General features: G+C 45.7%; 1 protein-coding gene across 7 annotated transcripts in view; it reads left to right on the forward strand.

Annotated features, from left to right (window-relative positions):
- Nucleotides 1–24,937, forward strand: part of ARHGEF7 (Rho guanine nucleotide exchange factor 7) — a 120,664-nt gene that overhangs the window by 21,137 nt on the left and 74,590 nt on the right. For all 7 annotated transcript variants that reach the window (XM_029048353.2, XM_029048354.1, XM_029048355.2 and 4 more), the window contains exons 3-4: nucleotides 20,564–20,648; nucleotides 24,377–24,507. In XM_029048353.2, coding sequence (XP_028904186.1) covers nucleotides 20,564–20,648; nucleotides 24,377–24,507 — 216 coding nt within the window. The remainder of the gene's footprint in view (nucleotides 1–20,563; nucleotides 20,649–24,376; nucleotides 24,508–24,937) is intronic.

Below are 24,937 nucleotides of genomic sequence, written 5' to 3' on the forward strand. Positions count from 1 at the left end.
CTTACTGTGTGCAGAGCACTGTACTAAGTGCCTGGGAGAGTACAGTATAAGACACACTCCCTGCCCACAACGAGCAATGTGGTGTGCCTGCAATTTGCCGTCGATACTTAGTATGAGTGCTTAGTATGGTGCTCTGCACACAGCGCTCAATAAATACCTTTAAATGTTTAATAGTAGTTAGATGTGTGGGCAGATGAATGTCAGTACTGCTTTTTTTTTTCCCTAATGGTTCTTGTTAAGCTCTTACCATGTGCCAGATACTAAACACTGGGGTAAATACAAGCTAATTCATTCCTTCAATAGTATTTATTGAGCGCTTACTATGTGCAGAGCATTGCACTAAGCGCTTGGAATGTACAATTCGATGCGGTTGGACACAGTCCGTGTCCCACGTGGGGCTCCCAGGGGCAGGGAGACAGGTGGTTTGGTGTAAAGGGTTAAAGGACCTGGTTTTCGGGGTTAGAACTGGAAATGAAACAGGTCGATTGGCTCGTAAAAGATGATCTGAGGTGTGCAGAGCTTTGGAATTCAAGTTTTGGGGTTATTTTTTTAATGTGGTGCTTAGGGTTAAGGGGTGCTTTTAGGAACCCGGGTAAAGATGGTCCCCTCCTGGAATTCCTCTGCTTTGGGTGGAGGGGCTTTCAGTTTTGCAGAAGATTAAGGCAACTGCTGTTGAATGGGATTTTTGCCTAGCTGTGGGGTGTGATGAGAGTAATGCTGTTTACTGAGCACTCACTGGGGGCAGAGCACTGAATTCATCTCTTGGAAAAGTACCATCAAAGCACATTATGAGAAAACACTTCCTGTCCACAAGGAGCCAGATAAGTAAGCTCTTGGCCAATACTGAGTCTCCTGAAGTTCTTGAGAAGCAGCATGGCTTAGTGAAAAGAACAAGGGTTTGGGAGTCAGAGGACCTGGATTCTAATCCCGGCTCCATCACTTTCCTGCTGCCTGTCCTGGGGCAAGGCACTTCTCTGTGCCTCAGTTCCCTCAACTGCAAAATGGGAATCCCCCACCTGTTCTCCCTCCTCCTTAGATAGTGAGCCCCATGTGGGACCTATTATCTTGTATCTACCTCAGTGCTTGAGAAGTTCGGTGCTTGGGATGTAGTGAGCACTTAGCAAATGACATTATTGTTGTTGTTGCGGGAGGCTAGACAGTAAAAGCCTTTAGACCATTCTGAAAACACAAATGGCTCTTCGGTGGACTTCCTTTATCGTCAACACTGATGTCCTAGAAAGGCCAGATAGTAGAGACTCCTGGGAAATCTGTTTTGCAGAATAGCCGTTTGGAGAACTGCTTAAAAAAGAGATGGTAATGGAATAATGGAAATCCTCAAAATCTCATTAATATCTGGCCTTCTCTTTCTGTGATTGGGTCTGTCTCTTCAAAGCTGAAAGAGGACAGAGTGTAAATTTCAAGTGGGGATTAGAACAGGTGAGCAGGCTTTTTCATAAAGCCTTTATGTTTTTGAACATTGATTAAAACTTTCTTTTGCACATTTAATTATCTGCTTTTATTCTGGTCTTTTCTTCAAACGGCATTTAAGTGCCTACTCTGAGTCAAGCACTGCTGTAGATACAAGATAATCAGGTCTCACGTGGGGCTCACAGAAGGGAGAACAGGTGTTAAGTCCCCATTTTACAGTTGAGGAAACTGAGGCACAGAGAAGTGAAGTGATTCGCCCAAGGTCACATAGCGGGCAAGTAGCAGAGCTGGGCTGAGAACCCAGGTCCTCTGACTCCCAGACCCGTGCTTTTTCCACTAGACCACGCTGCTTCTTTGGCTTGGCCCAGGTGAAAACTGATGCTCGTTGCCTTAAATTCAAACTGCAGTGGCTTTGCTTTCATCTGTTTTAAAGACAGAGCATGTTTCAACTTTTAAAAGCAAATAGAAATCAGACTGAAACTTAACCCAAACTTGTCGATGCAGGTTTAAGACCCAAGTGAAGTGAAAACAGGAGAAAGAAAAATCTCTGTTGTCTTTCGCCGGAGGGGTGAGGCGTCACCCAAGTGTTATCTCTGGCTTTTGATTCATCCAGCAATTCAGTTTATTCATTTTTAAGAGACTCCGCAATGAGGCTTTCAGGAGCAAGTGGGCTGGTAAGAGAGGCTTCCAATTTTTATGAAGGAGCCACCTCTCGTGTCTGTGTGCCTCAGCAAGATGTGGCTACTCCAGTTGGCCTTACTGGCCGAAGTGGTTGACTATGGAAATCGGTTTATTCCTCCCTTTTGCCCCAACTTGCCTTCTGTCAGGAAACTAAACCTCTGTTTTTGAACAGTTTGCACCCAGTCCAAGAAACCGTGTGAAATGAATCATGCCAGCTCTTGGTACTTTGAAGGTAGAGGGTAGAAGGTAGAGGTCTGTCAGATGTGAACGATAGAATTGCAGGCATGGGTGAGGGTGTGAGCAAAAAGGTGGCAGTGGGAGAGAACTCAGTCATGTTTGCTGAGTGTTTACTGTGTGCAGAGCACTGTACTAAGTGCTTGGGAGAAGGCAATATAACATATTCCCTGCCCACAATGCACACTTAGAGCCATGGGGGGTGGGGGGAAGGGATGGACGGACATTAATATAAATGACAGATATGGGCAAACGTGCTGTGGAGCTGGGAGGGAGAAGAGTAAAAGGAGCAAATCAGGGTGATAGGTGGGATTTTTCCCCTTTAGAGTCATTTTTTCTTAATGGTATTTGTTAAGCACTTAGTATGTACCAGGGACTGCATTAAGCAGTGGGGTTTAACCAGGTAATCAGGTTGGACGCAGCCCAAGCCCCACAAGGGGGCTCCCAGTCTTAATTCCCATTTTACAGGTGAGGTCACTGAAGCCCAGAGAAGTGAAGCAACTTGTCCAAGGTCACACAGCAGACAAGTGGCAGATGGGGATTAGAACCTAATCCTTCAGACTCCCAGGCCCCGGGCTGTATCTGTTAGGCCATGCTGCTTCCCTATTTCCTCCTGCTTAGCATCCAATCCAGGATCCTGAGAGTGGGTAGACCCATGGCAGGATTATCAGACCCCTGACTGGTAGCCGGTATATCCATGAGCACGGATTAAAATTTATTAGGAAAAATGGAGTTCCCTATTTATTTCCGGGGGACGTACAGGATGAGGGACATGGAGCAAGTTGGAGATTTCAGGATAAATCACCACCTTTAGTGACTTCCTCCATCACAAGTTGATGATGATGATGTAATTTGTGAAGCCCTTACTATGTGCCAAGCACTGTTCTAAGCACTGGGATAGATACGAGCTAATCAGGTTGTCCCCCATGGAGCTCGCAGTCTTAATCCCCATTTTACAGATGGGGTAACTGAGGCCAAGAGAAGTGAAGTGGCTTGCCCAAAATCACACAGCTGACAAGTGGCGGAGGCAGGATTAGAACCCACGTCCTCTGACTCCCAAGCCCGGGCTCCTTCCACGAAGCCACACTGCTTCTCCAGGTTATCCATTTCATCCTGATTGCCCACTTTCGAACATCCTTGAGGTGCAGGTCTCTGCTTCAGCCCCACACTCAGGGTTTGGGTTCGCTGAAAAAAGTCTTGCTTTTATTCTGGGTTTGGTGTAATTGTTCTTGGCTCTCCTGCTGTTTTAATGTTAAATTAATAATAATAATTGTAGTACTTGGTAAGCACTTACTATGTGCCATGCACTGTCCTAAGCACTGGGGCTGATGCAAGTTAATGAGGGTGGACCCAGTCCCTGTCCCCCATGGGGCTCACACTCTTATCTGCTCTCGGCTGGCACTGGTCATCCTCCCCCCATTTCCCTCCCCACCCTCCCTATTTTACAGCCTGAACCTTCGGACGGAGGCTGTCCCACCCTCTGCAACCGAAGGGGTTGGAAAGTCAGGCGCCGGGCCAGGTCTGACTCCCATCGTCCTCGTTGACTGACCATTTTTGGCCTGTGCAGGAGAGCTTCATCTTCTGATCTACATCATCCCCTCCCGAGCGCTCGGTGCAGCGCTCTGTGCACAGGAAGCACCAGTAAATACCGTCGATGGACTGACTTTTGTATGGTATTTAAGTGCTTGCTATACACCAGGCACTGTTCAAAGCGCTGGGGTAGATATAGTCCCTGTTCCTCGTGGGGCTCCCAGTCTCAATCCCCCTTTTACATGAGGGAACTGAGGCACAGAGCAGAAGCGAAGGGACTTGCCCAAGGTCACGTAGCTGGCAAGTGGCGGAGCTGGGATTAAAACCCGCATCCTTCTGACTCCCGGTCGCGGGCTCTATCACTAGGCTACACTTGCTCCAGCATACCCGAGTTTCCATTTTCTGAGGAAGCTAACGTCGTTCTGTCACAAAAAGATTCCACCGTCTCCCAAAGTGCACATTCAGAACAAGACAATTTCCGGTATAACTTCCCCTATCCCAAATCCATTTTAACATCTCCCTCTATAGCCTCCTTGTGGGAAGGGTTCCCCTCGACCAACTCCGTGTTGTACTTTCCAAACGCTTAGTTTTCTGCGCACAGGAAGCGCTCAGTAAATACGACGGGCTGACCGAAGTCGGTCAGCTTCTGCCAAGGTGGCATCTCATTCCCCTGAGCAGATCAGTTGGCCAGTTTTGTTGCTCGGGGCAGAGAAGCGATATTGGGTACGAAGCTGAATTAGCTTAGTAGTGGGTAGAGCCCGGGCCTGGGAGTCAGAAGGTCATGGGTTCTAATTCTGGCTCTCCTATTTATCTGCGGTGTGGCCTTGGACAAGTCACTTCTCTGGGCCTCAGTTCCCTCCTCAGGAAAATGGGGATTAAGACCGTGAGGCCCATGCGGGACAGGGATGGTCTTCAACCCGGTTTGCTTGTATCCACCCTAGCGCTTAGTCCAGCACCTGGCCCATAGTAAGCGCTAAACAGATACCACCATCAAGGACGAGAGCCCCGACAGGTTGCAGCTGCGTGACATGAAATCCTGGGCCGTTTATTTGGAGCTCGCATCTGCGGGCGTGTTCCTATGCAGGCATTTTGGGCTCAGCTCTTTGTAATGACACTTAGAGCCAAGGTTGGGCCGTATTTATTTTTCGATTACATTTGTACTTCTCACAGCTTCCGTAGAAGACCAAGTTCAAAATGAATTAATCATTGGCAAATCATCGACCAGGAGAACGGAACTCAAAACCTCCCCCTGAGCTAAAGCCAGAGTAAGGGGTGAAGGTCAGATTTGGGAACGGTAGGCATGGGGGCTCTGACTGGATTTTGTCAGTCAAAGTGCGATTTGAAAGATGAACCATCTTCTCTGTTGGCTTTGTGAATCGAGTGATGTCCTTTTTTTTTTTTTTAAAAAAAAAGGGGGTCTAAAGCTGACCAAAGGATGAATTATAGGCTCTTGGGTGACTCTGGTGCTCTAACTTTAAATTTCGATGATGATGATAATTGTATTTGGTGCTTACTACATGCGAGGCACTATACTGAGGGCTGGGGTAGATAAAGGTAATCAGGTTGGACACAGTCCTTAACCCACACAGGGCTCACAGTCTTGCGTAGGAGAGAGAACAGGTATTAATCCCCATTTTACAGGGAGGAAACTAATATACAGAGAAGTGAAGTGACTTGTCTGAGGTCACACAATAGGTAAGTGGCAGAACTGGGATTAGAAACCAGGTCCCATGATTCCCAGGCCCGTGCTCTTTCCACTAGGTCAGGGTATCACTTTTACAATAAGATCAGAGCAGGGTAGAGTAAGGTGACTTTTTGTAAATTATTCCCCCCACCTGTCCAGGAAAAGAGGAACAGACATCTTTCATCTTGCCTGTCTTCTAGGAGAAAGTGTCACTCCTCTCTCCTTTCCCTGACCCCTCATTTCCTCTTTCTCTGATTTGAACAGGGACTGGAGAGCATTCAGTCAACCAGTGGCATTTATTGAGCGTTTCTTGGGGACAACGATCTCTAGTTTGTAAAGTCGTCTCTAGACCATAAGCATAGTGTCTGCCAACTCTGTTGGAGTGTACTCTCCTAAGTGCATAGTACGATGCTCTGTTTGCAGAGTAACTGCTCGATAAATACCACTGATGATTAAGACTGGAAGCCCCTTTATTCCTCCCCACTCCCAGCCCCACAGAGCTTATATTAACGTCCATCTCCCTCCCCTTCTAGGTCTTAAGTTTGCTGTGGGCAGGGAACATGCCCGTTTATTGTTACATTGCACTCTGCCAAGCGCTTAGCACAATTCCATGCCCACAGTAAGTGCTCAATAAGTACGACTGACGTGGGCCGTGTCCAACCTGATTATCTCGTATCTACCCCGGCGCTCCGTACAGCACCTGGCACATAGTAAGCACTTAGCAAATACCATAAAAAACACCACCACCACAACTTTGGCACGTCGCCACCGTCTCGTCTTGCAGCCAGCGAGAAGGTGTGCGGTCACTCTTGCCTTCTGACTTCTCGCTCTGTCTCCTCGTCTCATTCCCCGTGTCTAAGACGTTGGTGGGTTTTCCGGAGCCTCCTCTCAGTTGAGTTTCTTTCCCACAGTTCTGCCTCTTGCATCCAGCTTGGTAATCTATTTTGACGATGGAAAAGGTTTGGAGAACTATCAAGGAAGTGGGGAGAATTGAGCATAAGTGCACCTGTTCCTGTTGGGAATAGAAATATAGTGCTAATTGAATTAAAATAATATGCCATCTAAGGGCACGTTCTGCGCCAGACACTGTACTGAGATGAACCATCTTCTCGTTTGGCTTTGTGAATCGAGTGATTCACAAAGGGTAGATATAAGATAGAGTCATCGGGCTGGACATAGTCCCCGTCCCCTATGGGGCTCACAGTCTATGGGGTATTATACCCCCATTTTATAGATGAAAAACCCGAGGCAGAGAAGTTAGGTCAGTTGCCCAAGGTCATGTAGACGTCAGGGGGCAGAGCCGGGATTAGAACCCAGGTCCCTCGACTCCCAGCCCTCTCCATTAGACCTCACTGCTTCCACTAGGCTAACTGTGGGCTCTTAGCGTGTTGGGGTTGTTGAAAAATCAAGCACTAACAGAGAAAGGTCAGGAATATAGCCTTAATACTTTGGGCATCCATTCTGCAGCTCTCTTGCAGCGAGAGGGATCTGAAGGGTGAAAAAGAAGCAACTTGCTGGGTATCACCTTGTACGCCTCATCTTAAATAGAAGCAGCGTGGCCTAACGGAAAGAGCACGGGCCTGGAAGTCAGAAGGACCTGGGTTCTAATCCCGGCTCCGCCATTTGTTTGCTGCAGGACCTTGGGTAAGTCACTTCGCTTCTCTGGGCCTCCGTTTCCTCATCTGTAAAATGGGGATTAAAACTGGGAGCCCCACGTGGGACATAGACTCTGTCCAACCCGATTAATTTGTGACTACTTCAGCACTTAGTACAGTGCTTGGCACAAAGTAAGAGCTTAATCACTACCATCAAAAAAAGCTCAAAGAATCCCCTTTCTCTCCTTCCTCATCCCCATGGTAGGCACTAACTCAGCAGTGCCCAAGAGTAAAGGAGTCCAAATGATGCAACACATAAAGCATTTCTGCTTCCCCTGCTGCTGCTGATGAAAAATTAATCAATGATATTTATTGAGCATTTACTGAACTAAGCAGCTGGGAAAGTGTGATGCAAAAGGGTCGGTAGACACATTTCTTGCTCATGATGTAGTTACAGTCATTGATCTAGCTACACAGATTCATTCATTCATTCAATAGTATTTATTGAGCCCTTCCTATGTGCAGAGCACTGTACTAAGCGCTTGGAATGTACAAATCAGCAACAGATACAGTCCCTGCCCTTTGACAGGCTTACAGTCTAATCGGGACTGTTCCAATACAATACAATTCCGTGAGACAGCCTCTCAATACGTTGTAATATGCACATCTTTGCATCGATGGGGCATTAGAAGACCCTGGCTTGAAAAACCTCCCTTTCCCATGCGCTTAGTATAGTGCCCTGCACACAGTAAACGCGCAAACTCAAATAGGATTGCCCGACTGCTTTTTTTTCCCCAAAGTCCCCCAGCTGGGCTCTGCTGGAGTTCTTTGTAATGGAAATAGAGGATTACCAGCTGGAAGGGCCAAAGAAAAGGGCAGAAGAGGGATAGAGCTCCTTAAGCCTGTGACTCAGTTTGGGGGTGGGGACCACCCCCTCCCCCCACCTTCTTGTCTGTAAGACTGAGAGAACAAATAAATGACTTGCATTGAGACCCCTAGAGTTCCCCTCCTCATAAAGCCACATGGAAGATGGTAGATCTGTCTAAACAAAACACACTGCTTCTCTCTCAAGCCATCTTATTTCAAGTGCCTTGCAGCAACTCGGCTCCTAAACGTTATGAGAGGAGTTGTGTCCCCTTAATAATAAAAATAATGATATTTAAGCACTTATTATGCACCAGGCACTGTACTAAGCACTGGGGTCGCTACAAGCAAATCGGGTTGGACGCAGTGCCTGTCCCTCGTGAGGATCACAATCTCATTTTGCAGATGAGGGAAGTGAGGCAAAGTGAAGTGACTTGCCCAAAGTTACCCGGAAAACAAGTGGCAGATCTGGGATTAGAACCCATGACCTTCCGCCTCTCAGGCCTGTACTCTATCCACTACACCAAGCTGCACACATCCGTCTGCGGTCTGTCCCTGCCACGCTGAGCTCCGAAATCGGTGCACTGCAACAGATTTCAGGTTTGAGCCGACAGGAAAATGCCATTAAATTGCTCTAAGATTCGTATTTGCCACATGCTATCATCCGACATCCTTCCCCCACCCTCACTAGGAAACTTAAGTTCACAGCAAGGGTGCAAGGAATGGGAGGAATTAAAAGGACAAAACAGACAGCCAGGAGAACCCAAATTAAACCTCTCAAGTCCTGTTCTCCTTTCCCCGGCAGAGCATTCCTGTTTGCATTAGACCTTAAATAGCCCAACTTGTTTAGAACAAGAAAGTCTCGGGAGGTGGAGGAATGAGTTTGCAAGTCATAAATTCCCCCTGACAACGTGAGAGGACAAAATTGTATTTTTAAAACCCGGAAAACTCCGCTCCAGACGCCTGCCAAATCAGTGACTCGTATGTCTCGGGTCAAAAATAGCCGTCTCCCAAATTTGGTGGAAGCCGGCACTTCCTTAGAAAACCAAAGTGACCTCATTGTGGTTGCAGGGGGGTCATTATCTTCTGTTCTTCAAGAAAAATGAAGGGCAGAAGGAAGAGCCTGTCTCGAGGTCCCTCATGGTGGCCTCTTGGTGCCCGTCGCATCATACGCTTCCAAGCACGCTGGATCTCAAACACTCTTCTAAGCGCTGGGGTAGGTACAGGTCAGGCCGGACACAGTCCCTGTCCCATGTAGGGATTCATAGTCTCAAGTAGGAGGGAGAACAGGTATCGAATCCCCATTTTACAGTTGAGGAAACAGGCCTGGAGAAGTGAAGTGACTTGCCCAAGGCCACACAGCCAGGAATAGGCAGAGCCAGGTTTAGAGACCAGGTCTTCTGACTCCCAGGCCCGGGCTCTTTCCACCAGTCCACGCTGCTTCTTTGTTAGACATCACTACCTGCCTTGGATCGTGCTGGCGTTCTAGCCCTCTTTAAAATTAAACCTTTTCAGATATCTTGGGTTTAAAGAGTGTGTTTCCACAAACCAGGAAATTCACTGCTTTTTTCCAGGCCGTTTCCTTTCCTTGGACAGGAGTATTTGTTAGGGCCATCTGTGCTCCCTCCCCTCCCTGAACCCAGGCCTTGGTTCCCGGCAACTTGCCCCTGCTTGGAAAGACCCTTGAACTGGGTGGAAGGGGTTGGCACAGAGTTCATGGCTGCTCAGAGAAAAGACCTACCAGATGTTCTGAAAAGAGTACAAGTGCAATTCTCTTTCTGTGAAAATCCACATTTTTTTTTCCTTCCCAGAATGACTTTGATCCTAACCCTTTTCAGTTGAATGAGATTTACCTCTGTTGAGCAAATCTAGTTTAAAGGAAACTGTCTGAAAGGGAAACCTTGTGAAAGCTTAAGGTCCCAGAAGCATTGAAAAGGAGCAAAACCACCCAGCCTCTTACTTATCTTGTCTATTGGAGGACTCCAGTTAGCAGTAAAAAGGGAAGGGGTGGAAAAGAAGTTCCGATTCTGGAGACAAGATATACAATAATAAACAGTGTCTTAGGGCTCAAGAGATAAGCCCCTTTGGCAGAGTGAGAAATTAAAGGTGGAAGAGGGGGAATCTTATGTGTAATTAGCAAGTAGAGCAGGGGAGGTAAGAGGTACCGAGATAAGACTTCAAACAAATTAAAACAAATGAAGAGATAAGCCCAAGACAGCCACAGAGACAAAGGTGGAGAGTGTGGTGGGTAGGAAATATGTCTGCCAACCTTGTTGTATCGGACTCCCCTAAGCCCTCAGAACCATGCTCTGCACATGGTAAGTGCTCATTAAATACCGTCTGATGATGATCTGACCAAAGTATTTTTGTTAGATTGGTGAACTGTCAGCATTTGTTGAGCCCTGCCGCTTCTCATTCAAATGGAGTTATTGTCTCATTAATCTTCCTTCCTGTTGGGCTGGTAAAATTTCTTCAATATCCATAAATCCTAGCCAGGTAAATCCAAAGCGGTTAGATAAGTCTAGATGATCTCCCTCTAGACTGTAAGCTGGTAGTGAGCAGGAGCGTGTCCACCAACTCTGTTATATCGGACTGTTCGAAGTGCATAGTACAGTGCTGTGCTCACAATCAGCACTCAATAAATATGATTGGATTGATACAGCTCTCCCCCGTGAAAATTTATCCCTCTAGACTGGAAGCTCCTTGTGGGCAGGGAACTCTCACACCAACTCTGCTCTATTGTCCTTTCCCCAGTACTTAGTACAGTGCTCTGCACACAGCGTGCCTCAATGGAAAGAGCACGGGCTTTGGAGTCAGAGGTCATGGGTTCGAATCCCCGCTCTGCCACCTGTCAGCTGTGTGACTTTGGGCAAGTCACTTAACATCTCGGTTCCTCAGTTACCTCATCTGTAAAATGGGGATTAAGACTGTGAGCCCCACGTGGGACAACCTGATTCCCCTGTGTCTACCCCAGCGCTTAGAACAGTGCTCGGCACATAGTAAGCGCTTAACAAATACCAACATTATTACATTCCTGCCCACAGCGAGCTCACAGTAAGTACTCAGTAAATACCACCGATAGAGGTGGTCGGAGGAATGAAAGGTGAGATTATACCTTTCATTTCAACCTGATCTTTTAAGAGAGATACCATCCAACTCTGAGTAAGTCGCATACCTTTAAAAAAAAATAAAAGTCACATCCCTTTAATAATGCAAACAGAAAACATAATCCCGCCAGAGACCTGGCCTCTCCGTTGCTTTTCTGTTACTTCTGGGAAATTTCCATCAGCCCCATGAAATCATTTTAACGGTCAAGATAAATGTTTAAAGGCCACAGGGGTAGGTGTGAGTGATGCAAATCTTTGGGGTTGGAACCCCGAGGCAGGAGCCGTTCTGGTTTGCAGAGATTCAGGTGGAAGCCGGGCGCTCCCTGTGCCTCTTGGCGAGCCTTATTATGGTCCCTGGGCTGCCAAGGAAGCCGAAGCCACCCCCCAGCTCCCTTCCCTACTTTCCTCTCCCAGCTACCGTCTGTATGGTAAGGTAAAAAGAAGCCCAAAAGAAGACCACCCGCCTAGCCCGGTTGTATTTTTTAAATCATATTTAAGCATTTACTATGCGCCAGACAGTTTATTAAGCAATGCGGCTTAATGGATAGTCAGAAAGACCTGGGCTCTAATCCCAGCTCTGTCGCTTGTCTGCCCTGTGACCTTGGGCAAGGCACTTCTCTGTGCCTCAGTTACCTCATCTGTGAAATGGGGGTAAGAGTGTGAGCCCCATATGGGGCAGGGACTGTGTCCAACCTGATTAACTTGTATCTACCTCAGTGCTTCACAAGTGCTTAACAAGCACCACAATCATAATAGTAATTGTTAAGCACTGGGGTAGATACCAGCAAATTAGGTTGGACACAGTTCCTGCCTCCCCTTAGGGCTCACAGTCTTCAGCTCCATTTGACAGATGAGGAAACTGAGGCCCAGAGAGTGAAGTAACTTGCCCAAAGTCACACGGCAGACAGGTGGCAGAGTTGGGATTAGAAAGCAAGTGTTTCTGACCCTCAGGCCCAGTCGCTATCCACTAAGCCCCAGGGCTTTGCACAGGGGAACAGCTCAATGAATAAGATCCATCAGTTGATTGCCAGGGTGGTTGACATATCTGTTCTTTTGATGAAGTAGGAGATAGCCTCTGTATAATGAAATGACAAAGCTATATTAACATAGCTATCTTATCCATAATTGATTAAATCTACAATTTGGGGTAATTTTGGTTTAAAAAAAGGGTATCCAACCTTAGGTCAGGAATCAGTCTTCCATTTATAATATTATTCTTATGAGAAAATTGGTTCCAACCTTCAGCATTTTACCCAAGATACCAATTGTCCTAATTACCTGTGTAAGTGTAGCATGTTTATGGAGTGCTTTTTGAGGTCCGACAATGCAAGTAATTGTGGATGTCAGCAGGATAGGTTTATCAAATAGGTAAACCAGATAGGTTTATCAAATTCTTCTGAGGAGGAATAGATGTTATAGGTGGCTTTTAATTAAGACAGTCCAAAACTTTTCAGAAATTTCTCCAGCCCCTTCATTCACTTGGCACACCTAACAGGTTTCTTCGTATTCTCAACTTCCTTACATTTTGACATTTGCTGTCATCCATTGCAGCTTATTGCGCTCTTGGTCTATTTTTCTGTTTTCACATGCACCAAATGTAATAGTATCGGAAAATCTCCTTCAGGTAAATCCCTTTAATCCAGAATGAGTCACGATCAAGCCCATTCGGGATTAATGGATTTTTCCGGAGGAGCAGGTCTTGGTTTTAACTCATCTCTGACACTGTGAGGGGGGCCTTTTCAGAGCAGAAAAGAGTACATGTCGCTTCCAGAATTCATTAGCCCGGGATCTAGAAGTAGTCGGGCATTATGTAGATCACGGGAAAAGCAAAGCTAGGGCACAAAAACAGAGGCTCTCTGGAGAAAATATTCCGAGTTGCTGTTTGCTAATAATTTTAAGAAGAAAACAATAGACTTGGTTTGATCTTTATAAAGATACCAGTATGCTTTTGATCCTAAGCAAGGATTTTCCCGGAGCAGTTTGGGGAAGCAGAATGGCCTAGTGGATAGAGCCTGGGCCTGGGAGTCCGTCATGGGTTCTGATCCTGGCTCTACCGCGTGTCTGCTGTGTGACCATGGGCAAGTCACTTCACTTCTCTGGACCTCGGTTATTTCATCTGTAAACTGGGAGCCCAATGTGGGACAGACACTGCGTCCCACCCGATTTGCTTTTATTTCCTCCCACCCCAGTGCTTAGTACACTGCCTGACACATAGTAAGTGCTTAAATGCCACAATTATCATTATTATTATTTAGATGACTGAATCAGTATCAGGTCTAGAGAACTGACCTGTCTCTAAAGTCTGTCTCCCCCTCTAGACTGAAAGCTAGTTGTGGGCAGGGAATGTGCCCATTATTATTGTTGTACTCTCCCAAGCGTTTAGTACAATACTCTGCACAAAGTAAATTCAGTTGACTCACTGAACTAGTTGGCCTTCCGGTTAAGTCTTGGTTCACTCTGAAGTAACCCCATCACGGCCATAGTTTCAAAGCAGTGGGCTCTCTGATGGGAATCTGGGGTGTTCCTCCTGGTGGCCCCCAGCTCCGAGACCTCCATCCTCTTCATTGAGGTATAAGCCCCTCTTTCCTCCTCTCCCAATTCCTCCTGCATCATCCTCACTTGCTCCCTTTGTTCATCCGGGGAAAGTGTGTCTTGATGGTTGTACCCTTCCAAGCGCTCAGTACAGTGCTCGGCACACAGTAAATGCTCAATAAATACAAATAAATGGTCTTCCGTTCAGACATTTCAAAGCCTAAGGGGGAACCGGTCGCTAAGCCACCGAGGATCAATAAGTGGTATTTATTGAGCGCTTGCTGGGCTGACGGCAAGTAAGTCCCCTCTAGCCCGAAAGCTTGTCAGGCGCAGGGAACGGCCCTTCCAGTTCGATGAAATTGTACTCTCCCAAGCGTGAGTACGGTGTTCAGCAAATATTAAGCACTCAATAAATACAATTGACTGATTAAACCAAGTCCACTGATGGATGGAACAGTTGCTAGGTAGGTTAGGAAAGTCAGTGGCTTTTGCTGTTTGTGTAACAGGAGGTGGTTCTTTAAAAAGACTCCTGTGCTGCTTAGATCATCCTCGTAGCTTCAAAGAAGGTGGAGTGTCAAAATAAAACACGATTGTTCTGTTTAGTAATTTTTACTTGGCTGACTTTCAGTATGACCTAATAACAATAATTTGGGTATTTGTTAAGCGCTTACTGCGTGCCAAGCACTGTACTCATTACCGGCGAAGGAACAGGATAATCAGATCATCCACAATCCCTGGCCCAGATCGGGAAGGGAGAACAGGTATTTAATCCCTGTTTGGACAGATGAGGAAGCTGAGGCGTAGAGAATCAATCAGTCAACAGATGGTATTTCTTGAGCGTCTGACTTTGTGCAGAGCACTGTACTAAGCGCTTGAGAGGATACAGTCCAACAGAGTTGGTAGGCACATTCCTTGCCCACTGTGAGTTTACAGTCTGGAGATGAGTTTACAGCCTGGAGAGGGTAAGTGACTTGTCCAAAGTCACATAGCAAGCAAATAGCAGACTTGTGATTAGAACCCAGGTCTTTTTTTAAATTGAAATATATTTTTTTAATGGTATTTAAGTACTTTGTCTATGCTAGACACTGTACTAAGTACTGAGTAGATAATCGGTACTAAGTACTAAGTAGGTAAGATAAGACACAGTGCACAGTCCGTGACCCACATAGGGCTCACAGCCTCATCCCCATTTTACAAATGAGGTAACTGAAGCACAGAGAAGTGAAGTGACTTGCCCAGGGTAACACAGGAGACAAGTGGCAGAGCTAGGATCAGAACCCAGGTCCTCTGACGCACAGGCCCATGCTCTTTCCGCTAAGCCACACTGATTTAAATTTGAATATGTTTACCATGATGTTAACCCGAGAATCGATCAGTGGTATTTAGTGAGCACTTGAGTGTGTGCTGAGCACTGCACTAGGGACTTGGAAAAGAACAATTCAGTAGAGTTTGGTAGATAGGTTCCCTGTTCTCAAGGCGTTTATAGTTTAGAGGAGGAGGCAGGTATAAAAATAATTACTTATAGGGGAATGAGGGAGTAGTGGATATGTAGTAATCTAAAATGGCAATTTATAAAAAAATGGTATGTAAGTGTTTACTATATGTTTGGCACTCTATTAAGTGCTGGGGTAGATAAGCAGTATGGCTCAGCGGAAAGAGCCTGGGCTTGGGAGTCAGAGGTCATGGGTTCGAATGCCGGATCCGCCCCTTGCCAGCTGTGTGACTTTGGGCAAGTCACTTAACTTCCCTGGGCCTCAGTTACCTCATCTGGAAAATGGGGATTAAGACTGTGAGCCCCACGTGGGACCTGATTACCCTGTATCTACCCCGGCGCTTAGAACAGTGCTCTGCACATAGTAAGCGCTGAACAATTACCAACATTATTATTATTATACAAGGTAGTCAGGTTGAATACAATCCCTGTCCCACAAAGGACCCGCAGTCTTAATCCCCATTTTCCGTTTGAAGTAACCGAGGCCCAGAGAAGTGAAACGACTTGCCCCAAGTCACACAGCACTCAAGCGGCGGTGCCGGGCTTGGAACCCAGGTCCTCTGACTCCCAGGCCTGAGCTCTTTAGACTACGCTACTTCTGCATCTGATGCCCCCTCACTACAGAGTAGACACTTGCGTGCCCAAGCTCACCGTTGGTGAGCGGTGGGTGCCTTTAAACCCTTCCTATCTTCCACCCCGTCCTAAACCCCATACCCCTGCACTTCTGCTGCTGCGAATAATAATAATAATGTTGGTATTTAAGTGCTTACTATGTGCAGAGCACTGTTCTAAGCACTGTGCCAAGAAGCCGCCCAAGCGGGGCCATCTGGGATCGCTCCGTCTCCTCCATAGCTGCCCCGGGGGAGGAGGAGGAGGAGAAGTAAGAATCCCCTTGGACCCCAACTTCTAGTTTTCACCCTTTCCTCTCACAGGGCTCTGTCGTGTAATAGAGTCAAACGCGGTTTCCCTAGGTGGTTGGAAAGGAAAGGTTGTGAAAGGGCTTTAGCCAATCAGTCAGTCAGTTGTACTTATTGAGCGCTTACTGGGTGCAGGGCACTGTCAACAAGTTTGGTCTAAATCAGTCGATGGAATTCTGGAGTGCTTACTGCGTACAGGGCACTGAACTAAACGTTTGGGAGACAGCAATAGCGTGGCTCAGTGGAAAGAGCCCGGGCTGGGGAGTCAGAGGTCATGGGTTTGAATCCCGGCTCTGCCACTTGTCAGCTGTGTGACTGTGGGCAAGTCACTTAACTTCTCTGGGCCTCAGTTCCCTCATCTGTAAAATGGGGATGAAGACTCTGAGCCTCACGTGGAACAACCTGATGACCCTGTATCTACCCCAGCGCTTAGAACAGTGCTGTGCACATAGTAAGCGCTTAACAAATACCAACGTTATTATTATGTCGTAGGTAGATACGACCCCTCCCCAAGGAGCCCGCAGACTATCCATCAATCAGTCGTATTTATTGAGCACTTACCTTATGCAGGGCACTGTACTAAGCACTTGGGAGAGTGCAGTATAACATTAAACAGACACATTCCCAGTGCACAATGAGCTTATTTTAGCACCTTGATAATCTTTCCTTGTTCCTTTTGTCCTTTTCCTCCTCCTCCTCTTTCTCTTCGCCCCTTCCCTCCCCTTTTTCAGCAACTGTTCTCTTCCTATCTCTTGTTCTTATCTCCCCCCCATCTCTCTCTCATCCATTCATTCATCCTCTCCCCCATTCTCACATTTTCTATCCTTTTATGCTGTGCTTCCCCTCAAGTTAACACTTACATCAGCCACTTACGTCAGCCCCCAGAACCCAGAACGCCTTTACTACTTTATATAGATTCTAGGCCTCTTTAACACGCCTCACTACAGCCAGTGCAGTTTATGGTGAGCCATTTTAATGATCTCCTGGTTCATTTGCAACAAAAGTCACAACAGGCATGGGAATCGGTTTTTTTTATGCTTCCTGATTAGATAGTTCAGGGTATTCTTCGTCTGCTTTAACATACATGTTTTTTAGTCAGCAGCCGTCTCATCTCACTGTTCAGTTTCCTGAACAGTCTCATTTATATTACTAAATTTCTTACGTCATGCGGGAGCTGAGAGTGGGAAATTCCAGCCAATCAAATGGTTCCCTGGATCCCAGTAAGAAAGATATAGTCTGAGAACAACAGGAAACTTCAGGTTTTTAACATCCTGTTATTCTTTACGTCCAACTGGGAAGGTTGGCCTGCCTGCTTCACAATGAAGGTTAGTTGAAATTGTGAATATTTTCACATAATTTTCCATAACTCTTGTGGGTTTCTTCCCCCCTATGTTCATCTCTGTTGATTTTCTTGTAAGTCACAATTTAAAAGTAATTTTTAAGGCAACTATATGACTGCTCAAATATCTAATCTTTAAATTCAATTTGCATGATTAGAAATGGCTGCGTGTTTAGGAAAAGTAGGCTTTTCTTGGTGTCCTGTGCATCATTTTAAAGTAGAATAAATCAAGTTTTAGAGTAATTTTTAGTGGAAAGATTTTTACCTATATGCCCTATATTGCATGATAATTAAAAAAAAAACCCAGCTCTCTGCAGGTCCTTAAACCAAAAGTGCTTTTGCTTAGTTCGTTTCCCTCTGGAACGCTTACTGTGTTCTTTTGACTTTTTCATGTTACAGACGTCATTGTTAAATGTTCATAGTGCCTCAAGACCATGCTTGTATCCTTATTATCTTCTGATTCCATAGTTTCATCATTTCATTTTTTTACACTTTTGCTCAGCGCCTCTGCTGCCCTTTCTATTTTAGCGTGTTTCTGGCTTCTCCATATTTAAGGCTGCAAGAACAGTGGCACTCAGTTCTCCTAAAAATGGGAGTCACATTCTTGACAAATCCCGCATTAAAGAAAACCCCAATTATAAAACGCTCAAGTTGTCGGAAAAACATGCTCCCTCATTTTCTGAGTGTTCTACGCAAAATGTAGAGTGAAAACCGATGTTTTGGGGAAACTGAGGGCATGCCACAGTCTTCGCAGGTAATTTTTAAGTTTTTCTCAATCCTCTGTCCCCTTTATCGTGTGTCCCCAACATTTTTAGTTGGGAATAGGTTGATTACCTGTTCTGGTATCTTTTCTCATGTGGTTTTTTATGAGAGGACTGACTTCTGCTTCTTTCAGTTCACTTGATTTTGTGCGAGTCATATATTGGAAAACCGTGGCACCGAACTGGTGGCTGTGGGGTGGGGTTTCAGAAGTAAAAGAAACAGTCCTTGCCCTCAAAGAGAGTAATGGGTATGGTAGATAGGGATTTTGTGTGCAGAATACACATGTTAAGCCTAAAGATACAGTGCAAAGAGTGCGTGGGCAGATCGGTGCAAATACCTGTAGGCTGTGAGCTCGTTGTGGGCAGGAATGTGTCTGTCGTTATATTGTACTCTCCCAAGTGCTTACTACAGTGCTTTGCACACAGTAAGCGCTCAGTAAATATGATTGAATGAAATACCATTTTTTTCTTTAGCTTCAACACTCGAGTGACTAAGCATTGTAGTTTTGGAACTCTTTCTCCAGTGAAATACAATATTTCTGCAAATGAAACATGGAGAGCCTTTTTTGCTTGACTAGTCATTTATGAATCAATCAATATTATTTCTTGTTTGGGATTATGCGTTGCTTGGTTAATTGTGGCACTCCAGCTGTCTAACGGCCTTAGTTCATTATTCCGCTTTGTAGAGGTTAGTTAACTAACCTATCCCCTCTCCTCTTTCCCTTTCTCACCCCAACTCAGAGTTTGCTTAATCGCTCCATCTCCTGGGAGCAGATTTACTATTTTTCATCTCCAGCCTCGTCGGCACAATCCTTATGGAAGTCATTTTTAGTTTTGAAACTGAAGTGACCGTAAAGGGAAAGACCTTAGTATTATTTTTTCAATCTCCATCTTATTCTGCACTGTGGATAAATCTACTTCTCCTGAGTCACTATACTTTTTCTTCCCAAGTGCACTTTTCTTTGTGTCCTTTTCCAGATCATTCTCTTCCCCCTCCCCCCACTCTCCCCACCCAATGCATATGGCTCTCTGCCATTGTTAGTTCTGGAATTGTCTGTCATTTTCCTCCCTTCCTCTCAACAGGAAAGAGAACTGAGTATCCTGCCCTACAGCCTCTCTCTAGCTGAGACGCCCCGGGCCCAGTGCCAGATATTCTGCACCACTCTAACAGCACGGAAACGCTAAACTTTATAATAATCACTGAGCTTTTGAGTGCCTGTATCTTACCAGGCCTGTATTGAACTCACGAAAGAAGTAGTCCACATCCCCCAAGGAAACAGGATCGGGGAGGAGGGCGGCTGCTGGAGATGGGAAATGGAGTAGGGGGATCCAACAGACAGAGCCTGGATTCAGAAAAACAACAAATAAACCTGGAATCGGGCCGGATCGGGCCTTGTCTTCTGGAAGCCATTTTCTCCCGGCGTCCCCGCCATTTGTAGAGTGGAAATGTGCTCTTTTCAGAACCTGATTGTGGGGGAAAGTTCCTTGAAGTTAGTGGATGAAAAGCACGATGGAGTTTTATTCTCACTTTAGACCGCCTGACTCTTGACACACACCTCTAGTGACAGTGGAATCTCTCATCTGTATAACAGGCTAGGCTCTTCCATAATTGTCTTCATGTGAAGTTAGGCATGGATTAGACTTTTCCCGAAGGCACACATGGAGCTCAAATCACCCTCCTGTCTGTTAAATTTGGATTTTCATCTAGTGAAAAAGCTGTGAACATTTTTTTCTTTCAGCTTAATCTGCTGTTTAGTACTCTTTAACCACGAATTGTTAGGATTATATCTGTTGTTATATCATACTCTCCTAAGTGCTTAGAACAGTGCTCCACACACAGTAAGCACTCAAAAAATACAACTGAATGAAAATTGTTAGTAGATCAAGCTTCCTGCTAGGTTTTGGCAATCAAATAGCATCTTGCTAGTACTTCTGTAGTACTTCTTGCTAGTACTTGCTAGTACTAGTCTATTCTAGTTATGAAGTCCCAAAAACCATGATGGTCTGATAAGTAGCACGAAAAATGTCCACGGTTTTAGAGCTAGTTTCTAACTCTTTTAAACGGTCCCTTAAAACAGTTTTGGAGAACATCACTGAACAGATGTTTAAGACGGGAGATCAGTCAGAGCTGTTGGAAATTTCAGAGGGCTAGCTTGGTTTCCATCTCTCTCTGGGGGATATGAAATATATCCTCTATGTTAAAAGGTAGTAAACACTGATTTATCGGGATTTATTTTATTAATGAAAGGAAAATCTCTTCGCCAGCTCTGTTAGTCCATCGACAGGTTTCATGCCCCGCGTGCTTATTCTCGCATTCTTGGCAGAAATGGCCAACTGGCCATTCGTACGTAGCGTCTGACTAATTTTTCTTTTCTTTTTCTTTTTTTTTCCCCTTTCAGACTTTTGATGCAAATGATTTATATCAGGGCCAGAACTTTAACAAAGTCCTCAGCTCCCTAGTCACGCTCAATAAAGTAACAGCAGGTAAGGCCTGTTCTGCCTTGACGAACTGCGGGGAAAAGGTCGTCTTTAAACCGCTCCGTCGCGTTTCAGCTCAATGCACTTTGATATGCTGTCGAAAGTAAAAGAAACATTGGCTCAAGGTATTACTTTGAATAAACCTCTCTTGCTTTCCCGAAGCCCTGTTGTCTTTTGGATGCGTTTATATTTTTCCACTGAGCAAGATTTTCCTCTTGAGTTGGGCAGATTTCAACTCTGATCCTTTGGTCACAGTAGGTACCGATTTCTCATTTTATTGAACGAACTGTCCAAGGTTTTATGAGAGGGATCCCGGAACGTCAGTGGGTCAGTGGTATTTACTAAGCACTTACTATGTGGACAACACTGTACAAAGCACTTGGTAGAATGCAGTACAATAGAACAACTTAGACGAGAGGCCTACGGGGCTTCCCCCCCCCATTCTATGAGTTGGAGTGGGTATTTCTAGACTGTAAGCTCATTATTGGCAGAGAACATGTCTGCTAATTATGTTGTCTTCTGCTCTCCCAAACTCTCAGAACAATGCCCTTCCCATAGTGACCACTCAGTAAATAGCACTGATCCCGCCCTGACCTGATGATCGGGGTGATTTAAAAAGGTGGTGAAATGGTTAGAGTGTTGGAAAGTAACTATCCATTCAGTAACATTGGTGGCCAAGTGGATTCTCAGAAATCAGCGCGTAGTACAGTGCCTAGCACATAGTAAGTGCTAACAAATACCATAATTATTATTATTATATGTGGTTCAGGTCCTCATCAGTGGTATTTATTGAGTGCTTACTCGGTGCAGAGCACTGTATAAGCGCTTGGGACAGGACAATACAATAGGGTTGGTTAGACCTGTTCCCTGCCCGTATTGTACTCTCCCAAGTGCTCAGTACAGTGCTCTGCACACAGTAAGCACTCAGTAAATGTGATTGAATGAATAAATCAGTGAGTCCACTCCTGAAAGTGTTGTAGTGCAATTCTGGTTTGCTCACTGAATCCCAGCAGTGGGAGTTTGGTGTCCAGGGGACGGGACACCTTCCTATTTGACCTGTATCCTCAGTTGTTCCAAAGAGATCAACATCGGTAATCCCATTCCCATTTTGGGGACCTGATGAATTCTGATGCAATTCCTCATTGGCTTCAAGGGATCTCTCCCCTGTGGGAAAGGTCACAGGGATTGAGAAAATTTATTTTTTTTTAACAGTATGGTTCTATGGATATCAAACTTCACATTTCTTCCACCTTCCCCTTTTTGATTCTTTGTTCAAAGAAGTTAGAGACTTTGGTCGTCTGTGGCCTTCTGTGTGATCTGTGCCCTTTGGGCACCTGAAATTCGCCCCACCCTCAACCAACCCCTTAGCATTTGTGTACATACCTTTAAATTATATATAAATTATTTCTATTAACATCCGTCTCCCCCCCTTCTAGACCATAAGCTTGTTGCGGGCAGGGAACGTGTCTGCGAACTACATGGTACTCTCCCAAGCGTTTAGTTCAGTGCTCAGTAGATGCCACTGATTATGCAAACTTCTCTGCAGATTGGCCAATCTTTGTTTAAACGCATGTAAGGGTAGTACCTAGTTTCCGCGAAACAGGTTATATTTGTAGGGAGGAGACATGTTCCCATATGACCGGAGAGACAGCTGGTGGTTAAGCGATGTTAGAACACCCCGGTCACTGAGTCAATAGAGAGAAGAGAAAAAGATGGCCGTTCTGCAATACTGAAGGGGAGACCTTTGTGGCTGAAATCATACTAATAATAATTATGGTACTTGTTAAGGGCTTACTATGTGCCAAGCACTGTTCTAAGAGCTGGGGTAGATACATGTTAGGTTGGACAAAGTCCCCGTCCCACATAGGGCTCACACTCTTAATCCCCATTTGACAGATGAGGTAACCGAGGCCCAGAGAAGTGAAGTGACTTGCCTAAGGCCACACAGCAGATGTGTGGCTCCAATCCCCAACTTTGTTCTCCCTCTAATCCCTCGCTATGGGACGAAGGGCGGCCCTGCTAGCCAAGGGCCTGCATTACCTGGAGACAACTCCGCTCGTGGCTTAGTGGCTGGAACACAGGCCTGCGAGTCAGAAGGTCATGGGTTCTGATCCTGACTCTGCCACTTGCCTGCTCTGTGACCTTGGGCAAGTCATTTCACTTCTCCGTGCCATGGTTACCTCATCTGTAAAATGGGGATTGAGACTCTGAGCCCAGTGTGGGACAGGAACTGTATCCACCCTGATTACAGCGCTTAGAACAGTGCCTGGCACATAGTAAGTAGTTAACAAATACCATTATTACTGTTAGCACTCGGGGTCATCTGTCCGCGTTGATTCCCTACTCCTCCTTCTTGGCTATTTTTGAGCTGTCACTTAAAATGGCTTCTTCCTGTTCTCAGTCTCCAGCCACTCTTTGGGACCTGAGCCACTTCTGTTTAATCACAAACCAAACGGCCTCTCTACTCAATTCAATTTAGTTGTATTTACTGAGCACTTACTGTATGCGGAGCACTGTAGTAAGCACTTGGGAGAGTACAGTACAGCAGTAAACCAACACGTTCCCTGCCCACAACGAACATGCAATGGGAGGAGAGGACTGAGGTAGCCTGCAGCTTTCCCTGGGAGATGGAGGGGGAATTCAGTTCAATTCAGTCATATTTATCAAGCACTTACTGTGTGCAAAACTCTGTACTATAATTTATAGTACAACAATAAACTGACACATTTCCTGCCCACAATGAACTTCCAGTCTAGAGGACTGGAAGTTTCTGGGGAACTCATCGCCCCAGGAAAGTTCTCGGAAATGCATCTGGATTTACGATTTGGAAAGTGTGTTTGGCTCTGTGCCTGTTAGGAACTTGCCGGTCATCCCACCCACGGCACTTAGATCCATATCCTTAATTTATTTTCATGTCTGTCTCCTCATCTGGACTGGAAGCTTCTTGTGGGCAAGGATCATGTCTCCCAACTTTATTACACTGTCCTCACCCAAATGCTTAGTACAGTGCCCTGCACACAGGAAGTGCTCAGTAAATACCATTGATTGAATGTGCACATGGATCCCAGGTGTGTTTAAACAAGGATTCATTCTTTTATCATATTTATAGTATTTGTTCAGCTCTTTTTGTACACTAAGCGCTGGGGTGGATAAATGCTTATTGAGTCGGGTAGAGTCCCTGGCTCACTTGGGGAATCACAGTCTTCAGGAGGAGGGAGGACAGGTACTGAATCCCCATTTTAAAGATCTTTGCAGGTCATCGCACATCTTTAACTCCCGTTTTCAAGCTATTTTGGTCTTAGAATAACACCTTTAAGTGCAGGCGCAGATACAGCAGGTGAGATTTCCCGAACCGTCTTGACCTCTTTTTCCCTTCCTCTGTCATCCGGTCGGACTAGTTTGCTTTTTCCCAGGTGTGTGGAACTACATAAAGGGAAATGTGTATGTGTTTTATGAGCGTAGTCAATGAAATACTCTGCAGTGTCACCCCAGCGAAGCTCAGATAGTGGTTATCTCCAGATAATTTCTGAAAAGGTAATTGGGGAATGAATGCAAGTCATTTATACAGTAGATGGAGAACAACCTCTTTGTCTACCGTATAAATGGCTTGCTTTGTTGAGGTCTTCTGAGGGGTTTCTCTGCTACCCTGTTTTTCAAGTGTAGCTGGTGGCGAGCGTGCATGGGATTGGTGGCCTTACATTTTTCCCTTTTCCTTTGTGCCCTGACCTTTGCAGACATCGGCCTGGGAAGCGACTCCGTATGTACTCGGCCCTCGTCTCATCGAATCAAGTCCTTTGACTCCCTTGGATCCCAGTCTTTGCTCAGTCGGAGTTCAAAATTGTTCCAGGGCCAGTATCGAAGCTTGGTAAGTTCAACGGGCTTAAACATCTTTCCTCCCAGCTGCAGGAAAACCATGTTGCCGTGCTAGATGGTTTTGCTTTCTCTGACTTAGACAACAACACCCGAAACCACAGCAGGTGAAGCAATGTAGCCTAGCAGATAGAGCCCGGGCCTGGGGAAGGACCTGGGTTCTAATGCTGCCTCCGCCACTTGTCTGCTGGGTGACTTCGGGTGAGTGACTTTGCTTTTCTGGTCTCAGTTCCCTCACCTGTAAAACGGAGAGGAAGACTGTAAGCCTCACCTGGGACAGGAACTGTGCCCCAAACGATTTACTTGTATCTACCCCAGCGCTTGGTACAGTACGTAGCACATAGTCAACGCTTAACAAATACCATAGAAAAAAATTGGGCTGTAAGATACTGGCTTTCTGGCATGTGGGGCAGTTCTGAATTAAA

This window comes from Ornithorhynchus anatinus, chromosome 20 (assembly GCF_004115215.2).
Source record: "Ornithorhynchus anatinus isolate Pmale09 chromosome 20, mOrnAna1.pri.v4, whole genome shotgun sequence".
In the NCBI taxonomy this organism is placed as follows: domain Eukaryota; kingdom Metazoa; phylum Chordata; class Mammalia; order Monotremata; family Ornithorhynchidae; genus Ornithorhynchus; species Ornithorhynchus anatinus.